The 21590-nt window shown below is 40.6% G+C and overlaps 2 protein-coding genes across 2 annotated transcripts in view; one reads left to right on the plus strand and one right to left on the minus strand.

Annotated features, from left to right (window-relative positions):
- Positions 1 to 21590, minus strand: part of MCF2L2 (MCF.2 cell line derived transforming sequence-like 2) — a 191182-nt gene that overhangs the window by 82543 nt on the left and 87049 nt on the right. The window contains exons 12-14 of the mRNA XM_024767261.1: positions 20148 to 20351; positions 15446 to 15526; positions 1293 to 1378 (exon numbers count right to left, since the gene is read on the minus strand). Of these exons, the coding sequence (XP_024623029.1) occupies positions 1293 to 1378; positions 15446 to 15526; positions 20148 to 20351 (371 nt within the window). The remainder of the gene's footprint in view (positions 1 to 1292; positions 1379 to 15445; positions 15527 to 20147; positions 20352 to 21590) is intronic.
- Positions 1 to 21590, plus strand: part of B3GNT5 (UDP-GlcNAc:betaGal beta-1,3-N-acetylglucosaminyltransferase 5) — a 64004-nt gene that overhangs the window by 19901 nt on the left and 22513 nt on the right. The gene's annotated exons all lie outside the window — the stretch shown is intronic.

Consider the following 21590-nt stretch of genomic DNA (forward strand, 5'->3'; position numbering starts at 1 on the left):
AAAAAAAAAAAAAAAAAAAAAAAAAAAACTCAAATCTATAAATTCAGAAATGAATAAGGGAATATAGATTAAACTGTTGCAGCAAAGATGGTGATCTTATAGTATTTATTCAAAGCTGGCGGTAGAACTAAAACAGTAGTCTTATAGATTCTCCTGTCTCCTTAATCCACTGGCTAATTTTGCCTTTTCTCAAAGTTCTTTTGCAAGAATCTTAGATATTTTTGTTTCATTAAATGCTGTAACTTCTCCCATTTGCATTTCACATTAGAAGTATGATTTAATCATTTCCTATAAATTAATACAATAATTCATCAACTAACATAAAGGATTCATTATAAGAATTATAAAATTACAATTATAGAAGTAAGTATGGTTGTAGTAATAGAAAAGTCCCCAATGATATACTGTCACTTAAGGAAAACAACAGAATACATTGCCAGGTGGTGCTTTTCAGACATAACCCAAGTAAATACAGTTTCAGATATGCTGAATTGGGCCATTTACTGTAACTCAAAGGTATATTCAACCAGTAAGAGCCCACATGTTTCCTTGTGTACACCTTAAAGTGAAAGACTAGGAAGTAATCTAATTAAACTAATACTGGCTTTAATCAAGGGGAAAATTCCTAAAGATGTTTGTTCATTCATTCTACAGGCATTTTTTTGGAGGTCTGCTAAGAGCTAAACATGATAGACCCTTGGGATAAAAGCAGCTCATAAATGAATAAGTCAAATGGTGTGGGTAAAACAATGTGACAAAGGCTAGAATAGAAGTAATGATGGGGATTCTGAGTACAAGGAAAATTTTTTAAAAAATGAATTTCCTCTCATGCTTTTGGTCTTAACTGCCATAATTTAGGCTTTCTGATCTGCAGAGCCTTCACATGCATGCAAACACCTTGCTGTAGGCCAAAAATAGCATTACATTTGTATAAACTGTGTTTATGGGGAACCTATATCCTTTAAATGCTTTAAAACCAATAATTCAATCAATATTAGCAATAGTTTTTCATTTACTATTTTCTTGATAATACACTGTTTTTAAAAATTGAGTATCTTGGGAAGCCTAGTTTATGAGATGCCATTTTCAGCTCTTGCTTGTTGCTTTTATGAGATTCATGAGTTTTGTTCTCCGGTACACAATGAAGGTTAGTATAAAGAATAAATATGTGATTTTATCTAGGAAAGGTAAGTGATGAGATTTAAAACAGAGCATACCCTACCCTCCTCCCCCATTACCCCCACCCCTCTAAAGGGTTAAAATGACTTCTACAAAGAGATGTGCAATCTTACCTGCTGGGGGAGAGATTTTTGGAACTGTCAAGCTGCTCTGGCTCAGGGTTCTCCCCATCATGACTGCTTTCAAGTATTTCTTCATTCTGAAGTGAAAGAAATTTTGGTAAGATCATCTATTTGTTTGGGGAAGGAGGGCTCTTACCTATATTTTTCTATTCCTAAATGTCTTTGTTTTGTTGTTGTTTTTAATTTTCTAGATAAGTAACATATTCAGTTTCTCATCTTTCTCTTTCTTTCCTGGGTTATCCCCAACCACTCTGTGGATCTTTTACAGTTTCCCCTTGAGGCTTCCTTCAGGAACATCAAAAACTCATTCACAAAAGCAGGTATCCTTTTTCCTTAAATGAAGGGACTATTAACATTGTATTCTTCCCCCTTCCCTGCTGATTCACAAAAATGATTCAGAGTTTGCTACAAGGGACAGCAAAGGGATCATTTGATTCAATGTTTTTTGTTTTTTGGGGTTTTTTTTTTCTGGGTAAGAAATCAATGTCTGGAGAAGTTGTGGCCTGCCCAAGCCCAGAGACAGAGCTAGACAGAGAGGAGATAAGTCCAGGGTCCACTTTCTCAGGCTGGTAATCACAAGTCCGTTGAATCACACTGCCTTCTTAGGCCAGTGCACAGTGGTCACCAGTGCTGGCTTAAAGCCAGCTGGTGGTCGGAAGCCCTGCTCCACTGTGTGCCACCGCTGAGACCTTGGGTGTGTGTGTGTGGGGGAAATCCGGGAGGGGCCAAAAGGAGGGAGGAGACGCCAGCCCTACTCTGTCCTGCCAACCTCCCAGAAACCCTCATGCTGGGACCCATCTTGGCTGAGAGACGCATGTGCCACCAGGAAAGACCCTGAGTCAGACCAGATATGGGCCAAGCAAGATGACTGGCCAGAGACAACCTGGAAAGCTAACCCCATTACCATAAAACCTAAGACTGCAAGCCGTGTGGCACAGCAGTTCTCCTGGGTTCCCTTACCCTACTGCTCTCCGCCCGCCCGGGTGCCCTTTCCCAATAAAGTCTTTTTTTAAACATCTTTATTGGAGTATAATTGCTTTACAATGGTGTGTTAGTTTCTGCTGTATAACAAAGTGAATCAGCTATACATATACATATATCCCCATATCTCCTCCCTCTTGTGTCTCCCTCCCACCCTCCCCATCCCACCCCTCTAGGTGGTCACAAAGCACCAAGCTGATCTCCCTGTGCTATGCGGCTGCTTCCCACTAGCTATCTATTTTACATTTGGTAGTGTATATATGTCCATACTAATAAAGTCTTTTGCTTTGTCAGTTAAGTGTGTCTCCTTGGACAATTCATTTCCGAGTGTTAGACAACAGCCCACTCTCGGGCCCTGGAAGGGGACCCCCTTCTGTAACAGCATTATCTGCCGCATAGGGTTGCAGATCTTTTTCAGAACACTGGGCGGACTTCCCTGGAAGTCCAGTGGTTAAGACTCTGTGCTTCCAATGCAGGGGGCGCGGGTTCGATCCCTGGTCAGGGAACTAAGATCCAACATGCCAGACAACGTGGCAAAAAATTAAAAAAAAAAAAAAAAAGCATAACACTAAGCATTTAATTCTCAAAAAGAGACAAGACTCCCACTCAATTTACTTTCAAGAAAATATCATTTTAACCGGGAAGTGAATTTGTATATCATACTGATAGCAACGGGAGTATTATAAGGGTATTAACCAATAATGAACAAGTAGATAATTAGCCAGCATTTGAATTCTTCCTGCCTGCTAGGTTCTGTTTAAATGAGTTATTTTACATTCTCACAAAAGGGAGTATAGATTTAGAAAGGGCCCTCTTGCAAAAGTATTATTAAGGGAAATTTAATGAATAAACATAAAGATTCCTTGTAGATTAGAGCTAAAAGTTGGACGATGAGCTTTTCCCAGATTCAGATGAACAGATAGGAAGAACCTTGCAAAACAGGTGAGAGTTACAGGCTGCTGAGTTAGTTGTAGACAATGCAAGAGAGTCCTCTCCCTGGATTAACAGAGAGCAGTCAAGGTAAGGCTGTTTTATTACCCACAATGCAGACCACAGAGACAGCAGTTTAAAAGTGTTCAGTGTATGAAAGAAAACCATGGATTTTCTATCTTTTCATAGATGTCTTCCCAAATCTGACATCATATTCAGAAAGCCGGCTAACAAATAAAGGAGGATTTGGGATACTAGTTTGTTAATTTAGCTCTAAAATACATGCGCAATCTTACATTCAGGTTCATATTTTTTCTTTTAAAATAGGATATCATTTCAATAAGAATCTAAATTTTTAGTTCCCTCTCTTAACTATATTTGACCAGAGACTAGAATATATTTTTCATTTCAGTCAATATACAGAAATAAATACCAGTCCCTGGATTCAAACCAAACTAGGTATTTTCACTATACTACCAAAGCTCTTTCTTCACATTTTCATGTAATGTTGAACTAATTACTATAGCAGTTAATGTTACACTGCATCCCTTTCTAGTTCCTTCTCTGTGATGTTACTGTGCCAGAAACACTCACTGGACTTTGAGCTCCAGCCTTATTCATCTTTGAATCCACAACATGCAATACCGTCAGAAAGAGTAACCACCATTACTAACAAAACTCCCTCTCACTGTGAAACTTGCTTATGCTTGTGAAATGAATTGTGCTCTTTCCAACTCTATTGACCTATTGTTAGTATGGTGGATTGTAGAGTCTCTTATTTCCTGACAACCTAGTATAGTGATGGAAAAATACACTTAAGGTGCAGGTATGGGCTTTATCATTTTATGCAGAATGATAACGTCCCTCTACTTTATAGGCTTTGTCATGCATGAGATGACCTCATGGGCTTGCTGAAATGCTTAGGCATGGACTTGGTCATGTCAACCCATATTCTTGTGGCCACATGTCAGACAGTTGGTGTCAGGGTGGAGGGAGAGTCCTCTGTCAATCAAGTTTGATGCAATACAACACGCATGGTTTTGAGAATGTATGGGAAGGATCCACAGCAGATCTGGGGACTGTTTTAATAAGAGCCGGCAGTTAACTGCACTGTATACCAGTGTTTTGCTAAGGTTTAGATGGATTAGTTCTGGTGCAGTGGCTTTAAAAACTGACCACAGCCCACAGGAAAAACGTTTACATAATAATACTTATACACATATACTGTGATTTATAATAAGAAATATATATTTGGTCTTCATGCTGTTTCTGGCACAGAGCTCCTAAAACCCTTTCAATTTCTTGTGATAGAGTGTCTTGATATTTATAACAAACCCCTTTCAACCACACTTGAGTTTATGTTAATGAGGTAACTATTAGGAAGCACCTACAGCCAGCCAGTGTCTCAGAAGCACAGGTGACAACCTGGGTTTGCAAATGGTCTCTGAAGGGGCATGGGAGCAGTCTTATAAGGCTGAGCCCTCAATGTTTGGCATCTGATGCTATCTCCAAGTAGACAGTACAGAATTAATTGTTTGTTGGTGTTGGGGAAAAAATATACAGCAGATGTACGTATAACTGAAAAATGTTTGTGTGATTTTGTGATGGGATACATTCTATTTTTAAATTCTATCCCATTCCCTTCTGTTTATTTTATTTTTTTAAAACGCTGGTGAACCCACCAAACTGAGTTCACTATCACCATTGTGACCTGTAATTTGAAAACCTCTTAAAGAGTGAAAAGAACACAAACTGAGGTGTGACAGGTAAATCTGGGTGGGAATCCCTGGCTTCCGTTTGTTTGTTTGTTTTTTGTGGTATGCGGGCCTCTCACTGTTGTGGCCTCTCCCGTTGCAGAGCACAGACTCCAGATGCGCAGGCTCAGCGGCCATGGCTCATGGGCCCAGCCGCTCCGCGCAGCATATGGGATCCTCCCGGACCAAGGCACGAACCCGTGTCCCCTGCATCGGCAGGCGGACTCTCAACCACTGCACCACCAGGGAAGCCCCCTGGCTTACTTTTAAAGAAGTGGCCTTGGGTAGCACCTTAGTTCTCTGTCAGTAAAATAGGGGTATTACATCTACATCAGAAGGTTTTTGTGGTAATTAGAGATAATGTATTAAAATGCTTAGCACAAAGAAAAGAATAAATGACATTTATGGTTGGCTCTTTAATATCTACTGTGTGGGGATTAAAATAGGTAATTATGGAAAGCACTCAACATGCTGACCTTCAGTAATTGCTGGATAGTTGCTACTGGACCCCATATTTCTCACTAGCTGGGAGATGTTGGCTGTCGCTTAATCTCCCTGGGCAACCATTTCCTTCTGTGTAAAATGAGGGAGATGTTTCATTTGGCTATGAAACATTTCTCTGCTTATAATATAAAATGCCAACATAAGTGCTATTGCTTCCAATTTTGAGATGAAAGCTCAATTGTAGCCAGAGTACTTTTGGGAAAATTTTAAATTAAGCTCCTGAAAGTTCTAGGAGGAAGAGAGCATATTCAAATAAATGCCTGCTTTTTTCAAATATTGGTCCTTTGATTCAAATAATGGACCGAGAAAACTGACCGCAGACCAACCCACCAATTGCTGCTTTATTTCTTTGTTGGGGTTTCCTTATGAGCCTCAGTGAATTATAGAGTAAGGTGATTTTAAAGCAGAGCACTAAGTTTCTTGTGAAATCATATCCTGTTTCCCTTCAGTCACCCCGACTTGGGGATGCCCCAGGGCACCAAAGAAGGGATTTTCTCAGTCAACTGCTTTAAAAGGGAACCAACCCATAAACTACTCTGTTGGGAGGCCAATCAGGTGGGAGACTCCCTCCTCCTGTACGTTCCTTTTATTCTGAAGAAAAAGGGTGGCAGTGAAGGCGGGCAGGCTGGCAGCTGCTCCAGGCCCAGCGTCACTCCCTGACCCCCACTTTCACCCTAGCCTCTCTCTGGTTTCAAAATGACACCAACCCACATGCAGGTTTTCTAGGATCACCTTTAATGATGACTTCCTGTATCTTCTCAGCAACATAGAATCTGTTTTGTCTCCCCATATTTTGAAGAAAGACATATTTTCAAAATTTGAAAAAAAAACAGGTGAAGTGCCAAACCTGAAGGAATTTTTTTGTAAAAAAAATTTATTTCAATTTGTCTGAAGAATCTTTTTTAAACTTATATTTTAAAAATTATCAAGAGGTAATTTTTAATTGATTATTAACATTTTTTTTCTTCCCCAAAGGAGAGAGAGCAACATTTGAAACAGAATCAAAGTTTTCCCTCAAGTTAGGTGATTTCCCTTTATGATTTTAGGAATGCTTGGAGAGCAATTTCAGCTCCAACTCTTTTAAAGAGATAGTATCTGGTAATTTAAGGTAAAAGTATGATTTATTATATTATCACATTTCTTAAAAAGGAAAGCTGCTAGACCTAATTCTGAGAGAGAAAAGTTAAGGCAGATAAGGAGCTGAACCACCCTCTTCATTTAAAGCATGAAGAGTGATCATTGAAAGAAGCGTTTAAGGTTATTAACTCTTTTCTGGGATTGCAAATTAATTATGAAAACCTGAGAAAGTAAAAGAGGTATGACAAGTAAGAATCACTGAATAATTACAGAATGGCACAGCTTAGAGGAGGAGAGCAGGAAGGAAAGGAAACCTCTCCAAAGGGCAGTCACCTCCAGCTTCAGTCTAGGGTGGCCTTAGAGACACTCTGTTTCCCAGAGTGAAAAACATCAACCTTGGGAAAGAGTAGCCTCCCCTCTCCATTGCTGGTACTGCCGGGAAAGGGGAAACCCCACCCCCCCGATTTTTGAGATTCAGTGGGTTCTGATGTGGAGAATAGGAAGGACTTCTGAAGAACAGGAACCACCTTGAGAATCTATCCTTCAAGTGAATTCCTACCCGGCTGGTCTGTCCTATTTGCTCCCTCTCGTTGGCCTTTTTCCAGCACATCTTTTCGTACACTTCACTGGCATTGCCTGAAGAAGCCACTACCTAAGGATTCCTTTAGATAATAGGGCAGTCAGTCCGTTTTAAAAGATGGCAAGTGTTTGCAGGAGGGTTATGGGGCTGTCAGTCACTCAGCCTTGCATTGCTGTGAACTAGCTCATTCAGATTTCTCCCAATTCTAGTCCAGATTAGCTGCATTGGGAGGAGACTTCCAAGAGGGAGGGGAGGGGTGGCGAGGAAAGAGGAAGGTTTTAGGACATTTTATAGACTGAAGCCCTTTGGAGGGCTTGAGGAGACAGGCGTAACTGGTCCTGAAGCTTTGTGGAAAGGGGAAACGACTAGGGAAAGATAAGGAAATGGGTCCCAGATGGAAACTTTACAAAATTTTTCCAGGGTCTCTTTTATCTAAGATCTTGAGTTTCTCAGCTAGACTTGTTAGTAATTAGTTCAGTGTTCTTACTGGTTAAATTGGCTTTTATAGGCTGGACTAATACTCTAAACATTACTTATAGTATTCGTTTATGGGGGAAATGTCTTCTTAAAAAACTGCAAACATTGCAACGTTGTTTTACCAATGATATGCAAGTCTGTATTTCTGTTAAAAATATCAGAAAGTGAGAAACATGTCACAAGATACCTTTCTCCCATTCCCAAACCAAGAAAATGGGGAGGAAATAAGTAACAAAGGACATTGAAAAGAAGTTGTCCATACATCCTGAATTTTCTCAGACTGTTTGATTTCATGTGATTTTAACTTTAATGCATAAATGTTAACGTAACAATTTTTACATGTCTGTAAATCTAACTTAACTCATAAATAAAATCACAAATTTGAAAAATGCTTTATTAGATTTGCAAAAGTGCCCTAACCTAGTTAATTTCCAAATAACCTCAAGGCCAACTGGTTGACTCTTGCTGGTGTGGGGAGGAGTATAGCCCAGCTAACAGAAAGAGAGTGTGTAGGTTACTGTTATAGATGAACGAGACCACAAATGCTGGACTCAGCCTGCCTAAGTCCTCACTTTCTACTGTTCCCCCGAGTACTCTATACTGGGCAACAAATTCATTCAATGAAGATTCCAAGATGGAAACCTTGAAGGTATTTTCAGTATCTTCTTTTCCCTCCCTATTAAATCTATCCCCTTATTTCTCTGCCTTGATCTATTGCTTCATTCATCAAATTTTCTCTGACAGTCTAGAGCATTCCAGGCACTGGGGAGAACACCTGGACTAATGGGTATGAGCTCTGCCCATCTCCTTTTTTGCCACTGCCATTAGTAGGCTCTCAACATCGAAGTCTCACCTGGACTGGGACAACTGCTGGCAGCTGGTCAGCCTGCCTCTCTTCATCTAATTTACTCTTCATTGCTGTACCAATGTCAAACTGATACACAAATGCCCTTGCTGGCAACAACCCTCAACGAAAGCCTTCAGCAACCTGTCTTTGGTCTACCTTCCCAGCTTTCTTGGACTATTCCCGGAATAGCCTATGCTCCCTTCAGACTTCTGAGGCTTTACATCCTTCCCCATCCAGGAATGCCCTTCTCTATCTTATCCACCTTTCAAAGTTGTATTTATTCTTTAAAATTAAGTTCAGGGACGTCCCTGGCGGTCCAGTGGTAAGGAATCTGCCTTCCAGTGTAGGGGATGTGGGTTCGATCCCTGGTTGGGGAATTAAGATCCCACATGCCACGGGGCAACTAAGCCCGCGTGCCACAAGTACTGAGCTCATGTGCCTCAGTGAGAGAGCCCATGCACCACAACTACAGAGCCCACGTGCCTTGGAGCCCATGTGCCTTGGAGCCCGTGTGACACAACTAGAGAGAAGCCCGTGCGTGGCAATGAAGAGCCCACGTGCCGCGACTAAGACCCAACAAAGCCAAAAAAAATAAAGAAAAATAAATAAAAAATTTTAAAAACTCTTTAAAAAATTAAGTTCAGGGCTTCCCTGGTGGCACAGTGGTTGAGAGTCCGCCTGCCGATGCAGGGGACATGGGTTCGTGCCCCGGTCCGGGAAGATCCCACATGCCACAGAGCAGCTGGGCCCGTGAGCCATGGCCGCTGAGCCTGCGCGTCCAGAGCCTGTGCTCCGCAACGGGAGAGGCCACAACGATGAGAGGCCCGTGTACCGGACAAAAAAAAAAAAAAAAAATTAAGTTCAAATGCCACCTCCTTTGGAAAAAAACACCCCGACATACTTGCTATGAACTGTTCCCTCTTCTGCCTTCTAACACATTATATTCCTTTTACTAGAGGTAGGTCATTCTGCTTTATATTATAAATTATTGGAAATATGTTGTTTTCCCCATGAAACTTGTAAGTTTCCTGAGTTTAGGCCCCATGTTAGAATTGTTTCCCATATGTGACCCATAGCAATTGCTTTGATATATATTAAATTGAGCTGAATAAGCCACCCAAATTGGATACATCAAATATTTTAGTCATGTCCATTTTTTATTGATGAGAGAGCAAAGCCAACAGTGGTCTTACTGTTATTCTCTCTTTTTTCTCATGTAGTTCCCTCAGTGAAAAATACATTCTCATACAATAATTTAGTCACATCCTCACTCTCCTGCATTTTGGACTCTGTATTAGCCTAAGAGATCCATATCTACCTTAATGATTTCTTCTTTATCCCAATTGCCTATGAATATAGCCTCTAGGCCAATGTGACCAAAAGTGCAGTCCCTTGTACCACCTGCATTCTAGTCACCAAATGCATAAGTTAAAAAGTCATATTCTGGGGCTTCCCTGGTGGCGCAGTGGTTAAGAATCTGCCTGCCAATGCAGGGGACACGGGTTTGAGCCCTGGTCCGGGAAAAGCCCACATGCTGCAGAGCAACGAAGCCTGTGCGCCACAACTACTAAGCCTGTGCTCTAGAGCCAGCGAGCCACAACTACTGAAACCTGCGCGCCTAGCTCTGCAATGAGAAGCCGCTGCAAGGAGAAGCCCGCACACCGCAACAAAGAGTAGCCCCGCTCAATGCAACTAGAGAAAGCCTGCGTGCAGCCACGGACACCCACTGCAGCCGAAAATAAATAAATAAAAAAATTAAAAAAAAAAAAAAGTCATGTTCCTGGACCCTAACCCAGACCTCCTGAATCAGTGTCTCTGTGGGTGGAGCCTGAAAATCTGCATTATGAATAACCTTCTCAGGGTTGTAGTACACAGGAAACCTTGAGAATCTTCATTCTAGATATTGTTCAGAGAGCTCGGCTGAGGAGATCAAGATTTGGTGGATTCTTTGAATCTCGAAGAATGACCAGACTTTAAACATCACAGAAAGTGAACAGTGAAATGTGCTTAGGGTTCACATAGTTCTCTTGGTGAGAAACAGAAAAGTAAATGAAAGATTTTGGGATTCAGAAGAGTGAGAAAGCAAAAAACTAAATTTGGCCCTGAGCTCTTATCATTTGGCAAAAAGATACATATTCGAGAATAGGAGAAGCTATTTAATTTAAGACCTGAATCCAACCTTCCTTCAGCTTCTTCTCATCTTTTACACAAAACATTCTATCTGTAAACACAGGATTAAATGGGAAACTAACATTACTAAGAATCTTCTGTATGTCAGGCATCATGCTAGGTGCTTTCCATATATTTCTTATTTAATCAGCCACCTGTGAGGTTACTTTATTTAACTCCATTTTGCAGAAGAGGAAATTTAGGGGATGAAAGGCTAAGTAAACTGCTAGTTAGGTAGATTAAGTAAGTAATCCGGTAGACAGGTTAAATTAGATAGATTAGGAAACTGCTAGATTAAGTAAACTGCTAATTTCAGATTCCAGTTCGATCATTTACTAGTTGTGTTAGACTTGGGGAAACTCACTTAGCTCCTCAGAGCCTCAACAGCATCACAGATAAAACAAAGGAGACATCACCTTCCTCACAAGTTATTGAGGACTTGAGATGAAATCAGGTACACACAGCACCCAGCACAACGTCTAGCCCTCAGTCAGTGTTAGCAACCCTTCCCTCGCCTCTCTGTTCTCTTCCTGCCTTGACTTTTTTTGTTTTAAAAAAATTTTTATGAAGGAGCCTGTTTGCTCAGAAGCATGAAAAGATCTCGCTATTTTAAACGACTTTAATAGGTGCCCAGGAACACTGTTCGTTGGTGTTCACAGCCAGTAGCTCTTCCTTTTTCCTGAGGGTTGACATGCAGGAAAAAGAAATCCTCATCAGCCTTTGGCTTCTTTCCACCTCCAAAGAGGCCATGACGTGAGCAGCCCAGGGAAAGCAAAAGCAGCCCCGGTGAGTCATGCTTTCAGCTTCCAACTGGTGATGGGAAGGGCAGAAAGTAGCCACATCACTACTGCTAGGAGCCACAGGGAAGGACTCCACCATGGCTTTCCCAGACAGTGTCAGTGAGCCAAGCGCAGCCCTCACAGCTGCCAGATGGCCCCGAGAATCTCAGCCGCCTCCTCAAGTTGAGCTTGTCAAGTTCCTGCGAACTGGCACACCAAGGATTCTCCTGCCAGAGAAGAGGGAACGCCTTTTTTGGGAATGAGTTCTCTGCTGATGATAAGACCTTATCATGATTTTAGTTGCAGTAGTGAGTATCGGTGACTCCAGCAGCAATCATGAATGGTTTGGATTTATAGCTTTTTTTTTTCCCCCCTGTGAGCATTTACTCTTGAGGGCAAGGAGGGGCATTTATCACAATGTTATGATTCACTCTCCTAGACTGGTTATGCCTTCATTTCATCTTTCAGTTCCAGGCCTAAGGCCAAAAAGGTGTCAGAATGGTCACCGAGAGTCAGATGCATGTTCTACTTATCCTGGTCATCTGTCTTGGACAGTGGCCATAAAACACAAGCAGCAGTGATTGTTCTTGATGGTAATCAACCTCCTTGTCCCTCTTTTGAACCGTGCAGAGCTGAATCTAAACCTTCTTTTCTAACCTACTTGTTTTCTTACTAGTTTTCTTACAAATTTTGGAATAATGATTTCCCTGGTTATACCACCCACCTTGGAAAACACTAATTGCATTTACTGACCCTAAACTGATTTCTAAGTCCAGGACTTGGGGATTTGGTGCACAAATCCCCTTTCTTCCTATTCATATTTTTCACGACTGTGGATTCTGCTCACTCTTCTCATAGCCCTGGGCTTTAGAAGCAGCAGTCTGACCAGCCACTGTTTTCCAAAATGAGGAAGTTTGGCAGCCTTTGTTCCTACCCTGCTTCCTTTTCTCCCTTGACTGTTAATATATATGTTCTTGGGGGAAAAGCCCTTCATTAAATACCCAAACAAGGCAACAGTGAGGGAAAAAGCAACACAAGCACAGAAGGATGATGGTAGCATGTACTCGTGCCTGCTTAGCAGTACCTATGCTGTTGGTGATCTGCCTAAACACAGGGGGAGAGAGCATCTTAGCAGGATGGGCTTGGAGCCTGAATTAAACAAACAGCACAGCAGAAGGAAGAAACCAGAAATCTGGTGGTCAGGGCTTTTTGAATTCTACTCAGCATTTTCCAACCCTGTTGGCCTCTGATTCTATCTCCACCCCTGCTCCTGCAGTGTCTATTTTTACAAGTATGTAACACAGGAGTAAATAATGAATGTAGCTTATGGAAACTTTTGGCCTTAAATACTTCTGAGGTCTTCCCTGAGGAAAGGTGCTTTATGTTTATTGACAATATTTCCTTTTTTTCTTTTACAACAAATAAAACAATAGCACTCATTGTATTGTTTACAATTATTGAAATAATTTACTCTAATTTTAATTCTTATATATGAGAACCTTAACATACTTACAACTCCCACGACATCTTTATGAAGTGTGCAGGTCATAAATATGTTGTCTAAAGATGGGCAAAGTAAGTCACAGAGATATGAAGTGAGTTCCAATCACATTGTGAGTCAATGCAATGGCATATGCGTTCAGGTGCCAAATCTGGGCTCTGGTGCACTTGACACAGCCCTCACCTTCAGAGATGACATTCTTTGAAGACCAGCATACAGAAAATGGTTGAGTGATGCTCAGTTTTGAAGGTGAATGAAATCCTTTTTATATTACTTAATGATTTCACAGACTTCATGAATGTCAAGTCAGGTGAATTTTAGTTACATTTGCCCATTTCAAAAAAATAACTGATCAAGACTGGATGATACTATGAACAACTATATGCCAACTGGACAACCTGGAAGAAATGGACAAGTTCCTAGAAACATACAGCCCACCAAAACTGAGTCAAGAAGAAATAGATAATTTGAACAGACTGATCACTAAAAGTGAGATAGAATCTGTAATAAAAAACAAAATAAAACAAAACAAAAACCTCCCTGCAAACAAAAGTTCAGGACCAGATGGCTTCACTGGGGAATTCTACCAAACATACAAAGAAGAACTAATACTGATCCTTCTCAAACTTTTCCAAAAGGCTGAAGAGGAGGGAACACTCCCAAAGTTATTCTATGAAGCCACTATTACCCTAATACCAAAACCAGACAAAAACACTACCAAAAAAAAAAAAATTACAAGACTGTATGAAATTGCAGACTGTTTCCTAACTCTGGAAGACATGGTGATGCAATAACTCCAACCATGAGGGATTCCAAAACAGCAATGACAGTGTCCTTATCTGCCCAGAATACAGAAGGATGACTGAACAAACTGACAGAAGAATGCAGCTTTCTCTCTCTAAGAAAAGTCTGCTGGGAACTAGTTCCCACATTGTTTCTGCCTCCAGGAAGAAAAGCCTAAGACTTTCTTTCTGCCTGACTCCTTAATGGTCAGTGGAGTCTCCGTGGGAGGCCTAGATTTGGACGTATTGGGAATTGATGATGGATATGAACTATTGCTGAAGTCCATTTGAGCCCATGGTCTACTGGCTTCTGTTTCAGAACCATTCAGTCAGCCAGATATTTAATTTTTTTTTTTTTTTTTTTTTCAGTACGCGGGCCTCTCACTGCTGTGGCCTCTCCCGTTGCGGAGCACAGGCTCTGGATGCACAGGGTCAGCGGCCATGGCTCACGGGCCCAGCCCCTCCGCAGCATCCTCCCGGACCGGGGCACGAACCCGTGACCCCTGCATCGGCAGGCAGACTCTCAACCACTGTGCCACCAGGGAAGCCCCAGATATTTAATTTTTTAGTGAGGCAGAGGGAAGGGACCCCTTCTGGGGTGGCTGTGCAGCAACATATATTCACAATTCATTTTGCTTGGGTTTTTAAATATAATGTTACTTTACGATTATATAGTGCTTGGCCATTTTCAAATTTTCTCTTAATGCTCAAAACAGTTTCAGGAGGTAGCTATTGTTATTCCTATTTTTACAGATGAGAAACTGAGGTTTAGAGAGTTTATGTCACTTAAGTCTAGGTCTGCCAGATTCCAAAGCTTATGTGCTTTTTTTTTCACTTTTATTTTGAAATAATTACATAGATTCACATGAGTTTGCAAAGAAATGTACAGGGAAGTCCCATGTACTCTTCCCCCAACTCCTTCAACGTTAACATCTCACACAACTAGAGTATAGTATCAAAAGCATGAAAATGATTTTGGCACAATCCACAATGCTTATTCAGAGTTCACCAGCTATATATGCGTGCGTGTGTGTGTGTGTGTGTGTGTGTGTGTGTGTGTGTAGCTGTATGTAATTTTTTTTTGATAAATTTATTTATTTTTGGCTGCGTTCGGTCTTTGTTGCTGCACAAAGGCTTTCTCTAGTTGCAGCGAGTGGGGGCTACTCTTCGTTGTGGTGTGTGGGCTTCTCATTGTGGTGGCTTCTCTTGTTGCAGAGCACAGGGTCTAGGTGCATGGGCTTCAGTAGTTGTGGCTTGTGGGCTCTAGAGCACAGGCTCAGTAGTTGTGGCGCATGGGCTTAGCTGCTCCACGGCATGTGGGATCTTCCCGGACCAGGGCTCGAACCCGTGTCCCGTGCATTGGCAGGTGGATTCTTAACCACTGCGCCACCAGGGAAGCCCTGTCGTGTTCTTTTTATATATAAACCATACACTGTTCTACCAATTTTAAATATGAAGTCAGATTATAGGAATGAATAAAATGACTTTTCCTTCAATAAAACAATATCTACCAACAATTATGTACATTATGACCAAAGAGCTTTTGGTTTCTATTTGCAATTAAGAAGAAAGGAAAGGATGAAATTCTACAAACCTCATCTCTTGGGAGCACTAGTCTGTGCTACGTGCCTTTATGGGCACATCTTCTGGAGGTGATGGTAGGTATGAAATAGGGAAACACAATTTATTGGTTTATTGATAATTATGGCAGCAATCTTATATCATGTCAGAAATTTCTATCAGTAAAGGAAAGGTGATCATACCTTGACTTCAAATTTAGTCTCATCATCTTTCTTTTCCACAGAGTTTAAATCCGTCTCCACATAACGTTCCTCAGATGTTTTCTGATGAGGAGCTAGAGAGACAAAGAAAACCTGCCATTAATTTGGCTTATAAATAACTCAGAGCACTTAGCCTAACTTGGACCATGTTGATACAGTTGATTAACAAAGCTTCATTGAGCTGCTACAGTGATTTCCAAGTTAGTAGATGAAATTGGAGGTGAAGGAGAGATGCAGAAAAGAAAGAGTCCTTGATCCCAGGCATTTGATTCAAAGAGAAAAAAGTCACACTCAACACCACAGGAAACATCAAACCACAACAAATCAGTAAATGTAATGTGGTAAAAATGATAGTTTCCATCATTCCCAATTTTAAGGCCTAGCTAAAAAGTCACTTTCTTCATGAAATCTTCCTTAACTATTCCAGACTTCTTGGATTCTTTTAATGCCCTGATATTTAGCATTAAGTCATCTGCGATGTATAATATTGTACTTGATGTTCTTGGATTAGAAGATTCAATTCTAGGTACCACATTCTATTGAGTGTATTTTTTCCATTATACAGGTAATTAATTTGTGATTATTACAGAAAATTTGAAAAATACTAAACTCTTACCATTTAAACACACTGTGATTATATAAGGGAATGTCCATGTCTGCCCTAGGCAGAAATCGTTGCTAATCTGATGATCTAACAGTTGCATTCCCAAACCGATGCAAACGTATTTTTGGTGGACAGGATGACTGTGTGAAGAATCAGCTGAGTCTAGAGGGAAACGGGCAGCCTTGCGCTCTCCTCTCAATCATTCTCCCTCCCTCCTCTCCTTCCCACAGGGCTCTCAGACACCTGAGAGATACCCTTCTTCAAGCTCCATGGCCATTTGGTAGTAAGATTGGGATTTGGGTAGGAGAAGCCCTGGTTATGCTTGAAGCTTCTAACCCAGCTTTACCAGAGGGCTGCACTGGGGGCGATGGCTACAAGGCTAATAAGTAAGTGGTAACTTGAATTCTTGTCACCATCACCACCCTTGTATATACAGTTTCTTTGGGAAACTCATGGGATACTTGTGATTAATCCAGGACAGGATACGAGCATTTCTGGGTCCTATGGCCAAAATGTCATCCAGCTAATGCCACCAATAGCACCCTGATGCTTATCTGTGGTAGACTTGTTGGAGGCTGACTGTCTTGCCTCCAGAGGCCCCTCCCAAGCCTCAAGTTCTGTGAGACAACTGGAAGCAGCTTGGGCTTTCTGTGGGTTTCCCATACATGTTATGTTGAAATCTGTAGTGAAGCACTGTTTGCTGCCCCAGGTTATGCGACCACTGAAGCTATTTTATAACAATGGACAATCCACTGGGCTCCTCATTCTCTACAGGATCTCTGTAACCTGAGTAATTCCAGGCATAACAATGGGAAGCTGGAAATGCATACACTAATTGGCAACGCCCATGACTGAGAAGCACCTTCCCTTAACGCTAAGTACAGCGATGAAGTTAAAGGCAGGGACGCGGGAGCCATGCTGCCAGCGCTCAAGTTTTGCTCTTCCACACATGAAGCATACGTTCTCAAAGAGCCTTAGCCTCTTCATCTGTATATGGGGAATAATGAGAAAGCCTACAGTATGGGGTTGTTCTGAGGCCTTAATGAGCTAGTATGCACAGTGTTTATTTAGATCGTGGTAAGCACGCAGTATATTTTAGCTATTATTATAGCCACAAAAGAATTTTTTCATGTTCCTTACGTACTTCAGAGAGGTTGAATGTTGTACGCAAGACACCTGGCTACCAAGAGTCAGAGCTGAGATTCCAGCTCCCGTCTCTAAGCAGCTCTGACCATGTTCCTTACACTGTGAAATATAATAGTCTATCTTGGCACAGACTCAGTTGCTAAAAATCAGACAAATGTATTTGAAAATCCTGTTAGCGATCAGCTAGAATCCACACTTGGTGGTTAATCTCCAAAACAAAAGTGCAGGATTGTTATACAAAATGAGCTAGTTGCCTGACCAAGGTCAACGATACCTGTTCAGACATGTCAAAGATCTGTGGACCCTAGGAGGGTCATTACCTACTATGAAATCTTGTGTGGAAAAAGCTGAGAAACAATCTATCATTCCTGCTTTGTTTACTTGTAACAAACGTATGTCCTTTATATAGGTATACATACAGCTGATTCACTTCATTGTACAGCAGAAACTAACACAACATCGTAAAGCAATTTTACTCAAATTAAAAAAATAATAATAATGAGGGAAGCAAAAGTCATCGAAAAGAGCATAATTTAGTTTTGGGAAAGAGCACTAGATGGGAGGTCAGGAGAACCAAGCCCTGTTTCCAAACATCCAAGAAGGATGTCTCTCTGTGTGTGAGTGTGTGTTTCTGTGGTATGTGTGCATAAGTGTGTCTGTGCATGTGTATGCATGTGTGTGGAAAAATTCAGGAAAGAAATTCACTGAACTGTTATCAACTTTTTAATTCTAAAAAGTTTAATATGTTGTAGGAGACAGGGGACTGTAAGCTGTACTAAATGGGGAGTTACCAAAAGACCCCAAAATTTTCAGATAAATAAAAACTGAAAGAATTTGTTGCAGACCTGCAAAACAAGAAATGCCAAAGGGAGGTTTTCAGCCTGAAGAGACAAGACACATGATGGTAATTCAACAAGGAATAAAGAACACCAGAAATGGTGAACAGGATGGTAAAGATAAAATTATATATATATAAAATTATAAATATAAAATTATATACACAATTTTTTTCATTTTTTCTTCCTTTCTCCCAATTTCTCTAAAAGATATATGACTGTTTAGAGCAAAAATTATAACACAATATTGGGGTATGTAACATATGTAGATGTAATATTTAGGATAATAGCACAGAGGATGATTAAAGGGCACATGGAACTATACTTTTGCAAATTTCCTGTATTTACATAAAGTGCTACAATATTAACTCAAAGTAGATTGTGAGAAATTAAGGATGCACATGGTAAGCCCTAAAAGAAACACCTGGGGAAAAAACAATGCAAAAGTTATGTACGTATGTTAAAAAGCCAGTAGAGGAATTAAAATGGAATACTAAAAAACTGGCTAACCCAAAAGAAGCCAGGAAAAGAGATCAGAAGAATAAAAAACATATGAGACAAATAGACAACAAATAACAAAATAGTAGCTCTAAATCCAACTATATCAATAATTACATAGTATGTAAAATCAACTAAACACTCCAATTAGAAAGCAGAGGTTAACATGTTTTTAAAAGGCAAGACCCAACTATAGCTGTCTACAAGAAATATACTTTAAAAAGACAGAAATAGAAGAATGGAAAAAGTGTATCATGCAAACACCAAGCATAAGAAAGCTGGAATGGCTCTATTAATATCTGACAAAATAGACTTCAAGACAAGGACTTTTACTAAAGATAAGAAGGGAAGGAGAGATATTTCCTAATTATAAAAGGGCCAGTGTATCTAGAAGACATAATAATTATGAATGTGTGCTTAATAAAATACATGAGGCAACAAATGACACATATATCATACCCAAGAATGTTTACCCAGGAATGCATGATTGTTTTAACATTTAAAAGAAATAATTGTAATCTACCATATAAACCAATAAAGGAGAAAAAAATATGATCATCACAATATATGCACCAAATAGAGCATCTGAAAAATTCAATAATCATTCGTGATAAAACTAGCAAATTGGAATAGAAGGGAACTTCCTCAAACTTATAAAAGGCATCTGTGAAAAACTTACTGCTAACATCGTACTTCAAGGTGAAAAATAAACTTTTTCCCTGCATATTGGGAAAAGACATGGATGTCTGCTCTTACCACTTCTATTCAACATTGTACTAGAGTCCCAGCCATCAATCATCATAAGGCAAGGGGAAAAAAAGCATAAAGATTGAAACAGAAGTAAAACTGTCCTTATTCACAGATGATATGACTATATTTCTATACAGAAATATATTCCTATTGATAGTTATATATGGTAAGTTCAATTCATTATAGGGCTTTTTAAAAACATGAAATGCCTAAGATCTTTACACTCAAAACTACTATATTGTTGAGGGAAATTAAAGAAGACCTAAATAAGTGGAATGTTATAACGTTCATGAATTGGAAGACTCAACACTGGTGAGATAAAAGGTCTCCCCAAATTGATCTATATATTCATTCAGTGATCTATATATTCATCCCAGCAGAAACTGATAGGTGACTGTAAAATTTATATGGAAATGAAAAGGACCTAAAATAGCCAAAACAATCTTGAAAAAGTACAAAGTTGGAAGATTTACACTACCTGATCTCAAGGCTTACTAGTAAGCTATAGTAATCAAGACCACGTAGGATTGTTGTAAGGACTCATCTTTTTTTTCCTTTTTTTTTCAAAGAACCAATTTTACCCCTCCATTGCTAGTAGAATCTTATGGGCCTTTTAAAGGTCCTTAATGGAGTTTATTTTATGCTAATGTTATTTGTGCATTTATATTATTCTTCTACTAGACTGTGAGCTTTTCCTGGCATACAGGCACTCAGTTTTACCTAAATTTATAAGTCTTCAATGCCTGTACTATTCCATATCTTAAATAATATCTGTCAAAACAGTAACCATTATGCATCTTAAGCAACAATAATCTAAACCCTCATGGGCACCGATGAAACATAAAGCCACAAGACTTCTTTCCCCCAGTAACCTACCCAAGGTGGAGGGCTGGCGGATTTTTGGTGACACCCATTTTGGGGAGAACTCAGGACGCGGGGCCACGGGTTGCACTGGGCGAGTTTGTCTGGCTGCCAGTTTCATCAGACTCATTTGCCTCTTGTGAAATATTTCCTGCACATCACCTAGCTTCTGCAGGACTTTGTGGGCTTTGGCCTGTGGGAACAAAAGCAGTTCATGAGCCGGTCACTCTGCACTGAGCCTGAGGACATAAGGCATTCCCTTTCTCCCATCTTCCCCTCTTCCCTGCCTCCCTATCTCCTCCCTCAGGTGACCCTTCTCTGGGCATCTATATGCAGGTCATTGCACATCTCGCCTCGTACAGAATTGTGCTTCTAAGAGTCTGTACCTCCCACTTGATTGGCAGGAGTTGTATCTTTTTCACCGTTCTATGTCCAGTGCCTGAAACACTGCCTAGCACCGAGGAGTGCTCAGTAAATATATGCTGAGTGGGTAAATGTTCACTAAGCCATATCCATTCACAGTAGAAAAGGATGCCACAGGCCATGAATGAACGGCATTAGGCCAACTTATAAAACAGGAGGATTTCAAAATAAGAAATGTACCCTGAATAAAGGTCCTGATAGAGAAAAGACTGTAAGTATTCTGGGGGAAAAAGGTGGTTAAATTCTGAAGCAGGATCAAGGGAACCACAAAGATCTGTAATGAAAAGGATACACATTTAAATTTTAATCTGTGAGACCCCTTCTTTATATATAAGTAGGAAAGAAAGAAACTGAAGAAATACCAGGGGAAAGATGAAACTCAAACATGTTCTCATAACTGACTATATGCCCTAAGGCAGAGAGAGGTTCAGGAGAACAAGAAACAAGACCTGTTTCACCTGAGCTTCCCCAAGGCCTGAATTCAGCTGAATATGTTTCTTCCAGCAGGACGTCCCTCTAGCTCTGGTGGGTCAAGGAAGTGGGTAGCCTTCTCTTTGTCATGCTGAGTCTGACATCCACCTTGTGGATGATTTTAACCACCAAACAAGGGACCCAAAATTAGAAAAGCTGAACCACCATAATCCACGCAGGGTGGTCTGAGGATGCCAAACTCCAAAAGTACAGGCTCAGCACACACTGAGGGAGGTTGCCACAGTTTGCAACTGGAAAATGTAAGGTCTTTTCTATGCTGGGCCATCTTCTGACGAAAGGGCAAAGATTCCTAGGACTGGAGTGTTAACTATGCAACAACTGTTCCCTTATAGCCTAAGGCCCGGCTGAGGCTGACCTCTGCACCAAAATCTGGGGCTGGTCTCACTCTTTGGAGGGTCTGAGTGCAGACCTGCACTGTCCATACAGTATCCACTGGCCACATGTGGCTACTGAGCACCTGGAATGCGGCTAGTCTGAATCGAGCTGCTCTGTCAGTTTAAATACATGCTGGATTTTG

This window comes from Neophocaena asiaeorientalis, unplaced genomic scaffold (assembly GCF_003031525.2).
Source record: "Neophocaena asiaeorientalis asiaeorientalis breed wild unplaced genomic scaffold, Neophocaena_asiaeorientalis_V1.1 scaffold225, whole genome shotgun sequence".
In the NCBI taxonomy this organism is placed as follows: domain Eukaryota; kingdom Metazoa; phylum Chordata; class Mammalia; order Artiodactyla; family Phocoenidae; genus Neophocaena; species Neophocaena asiaeorientalis.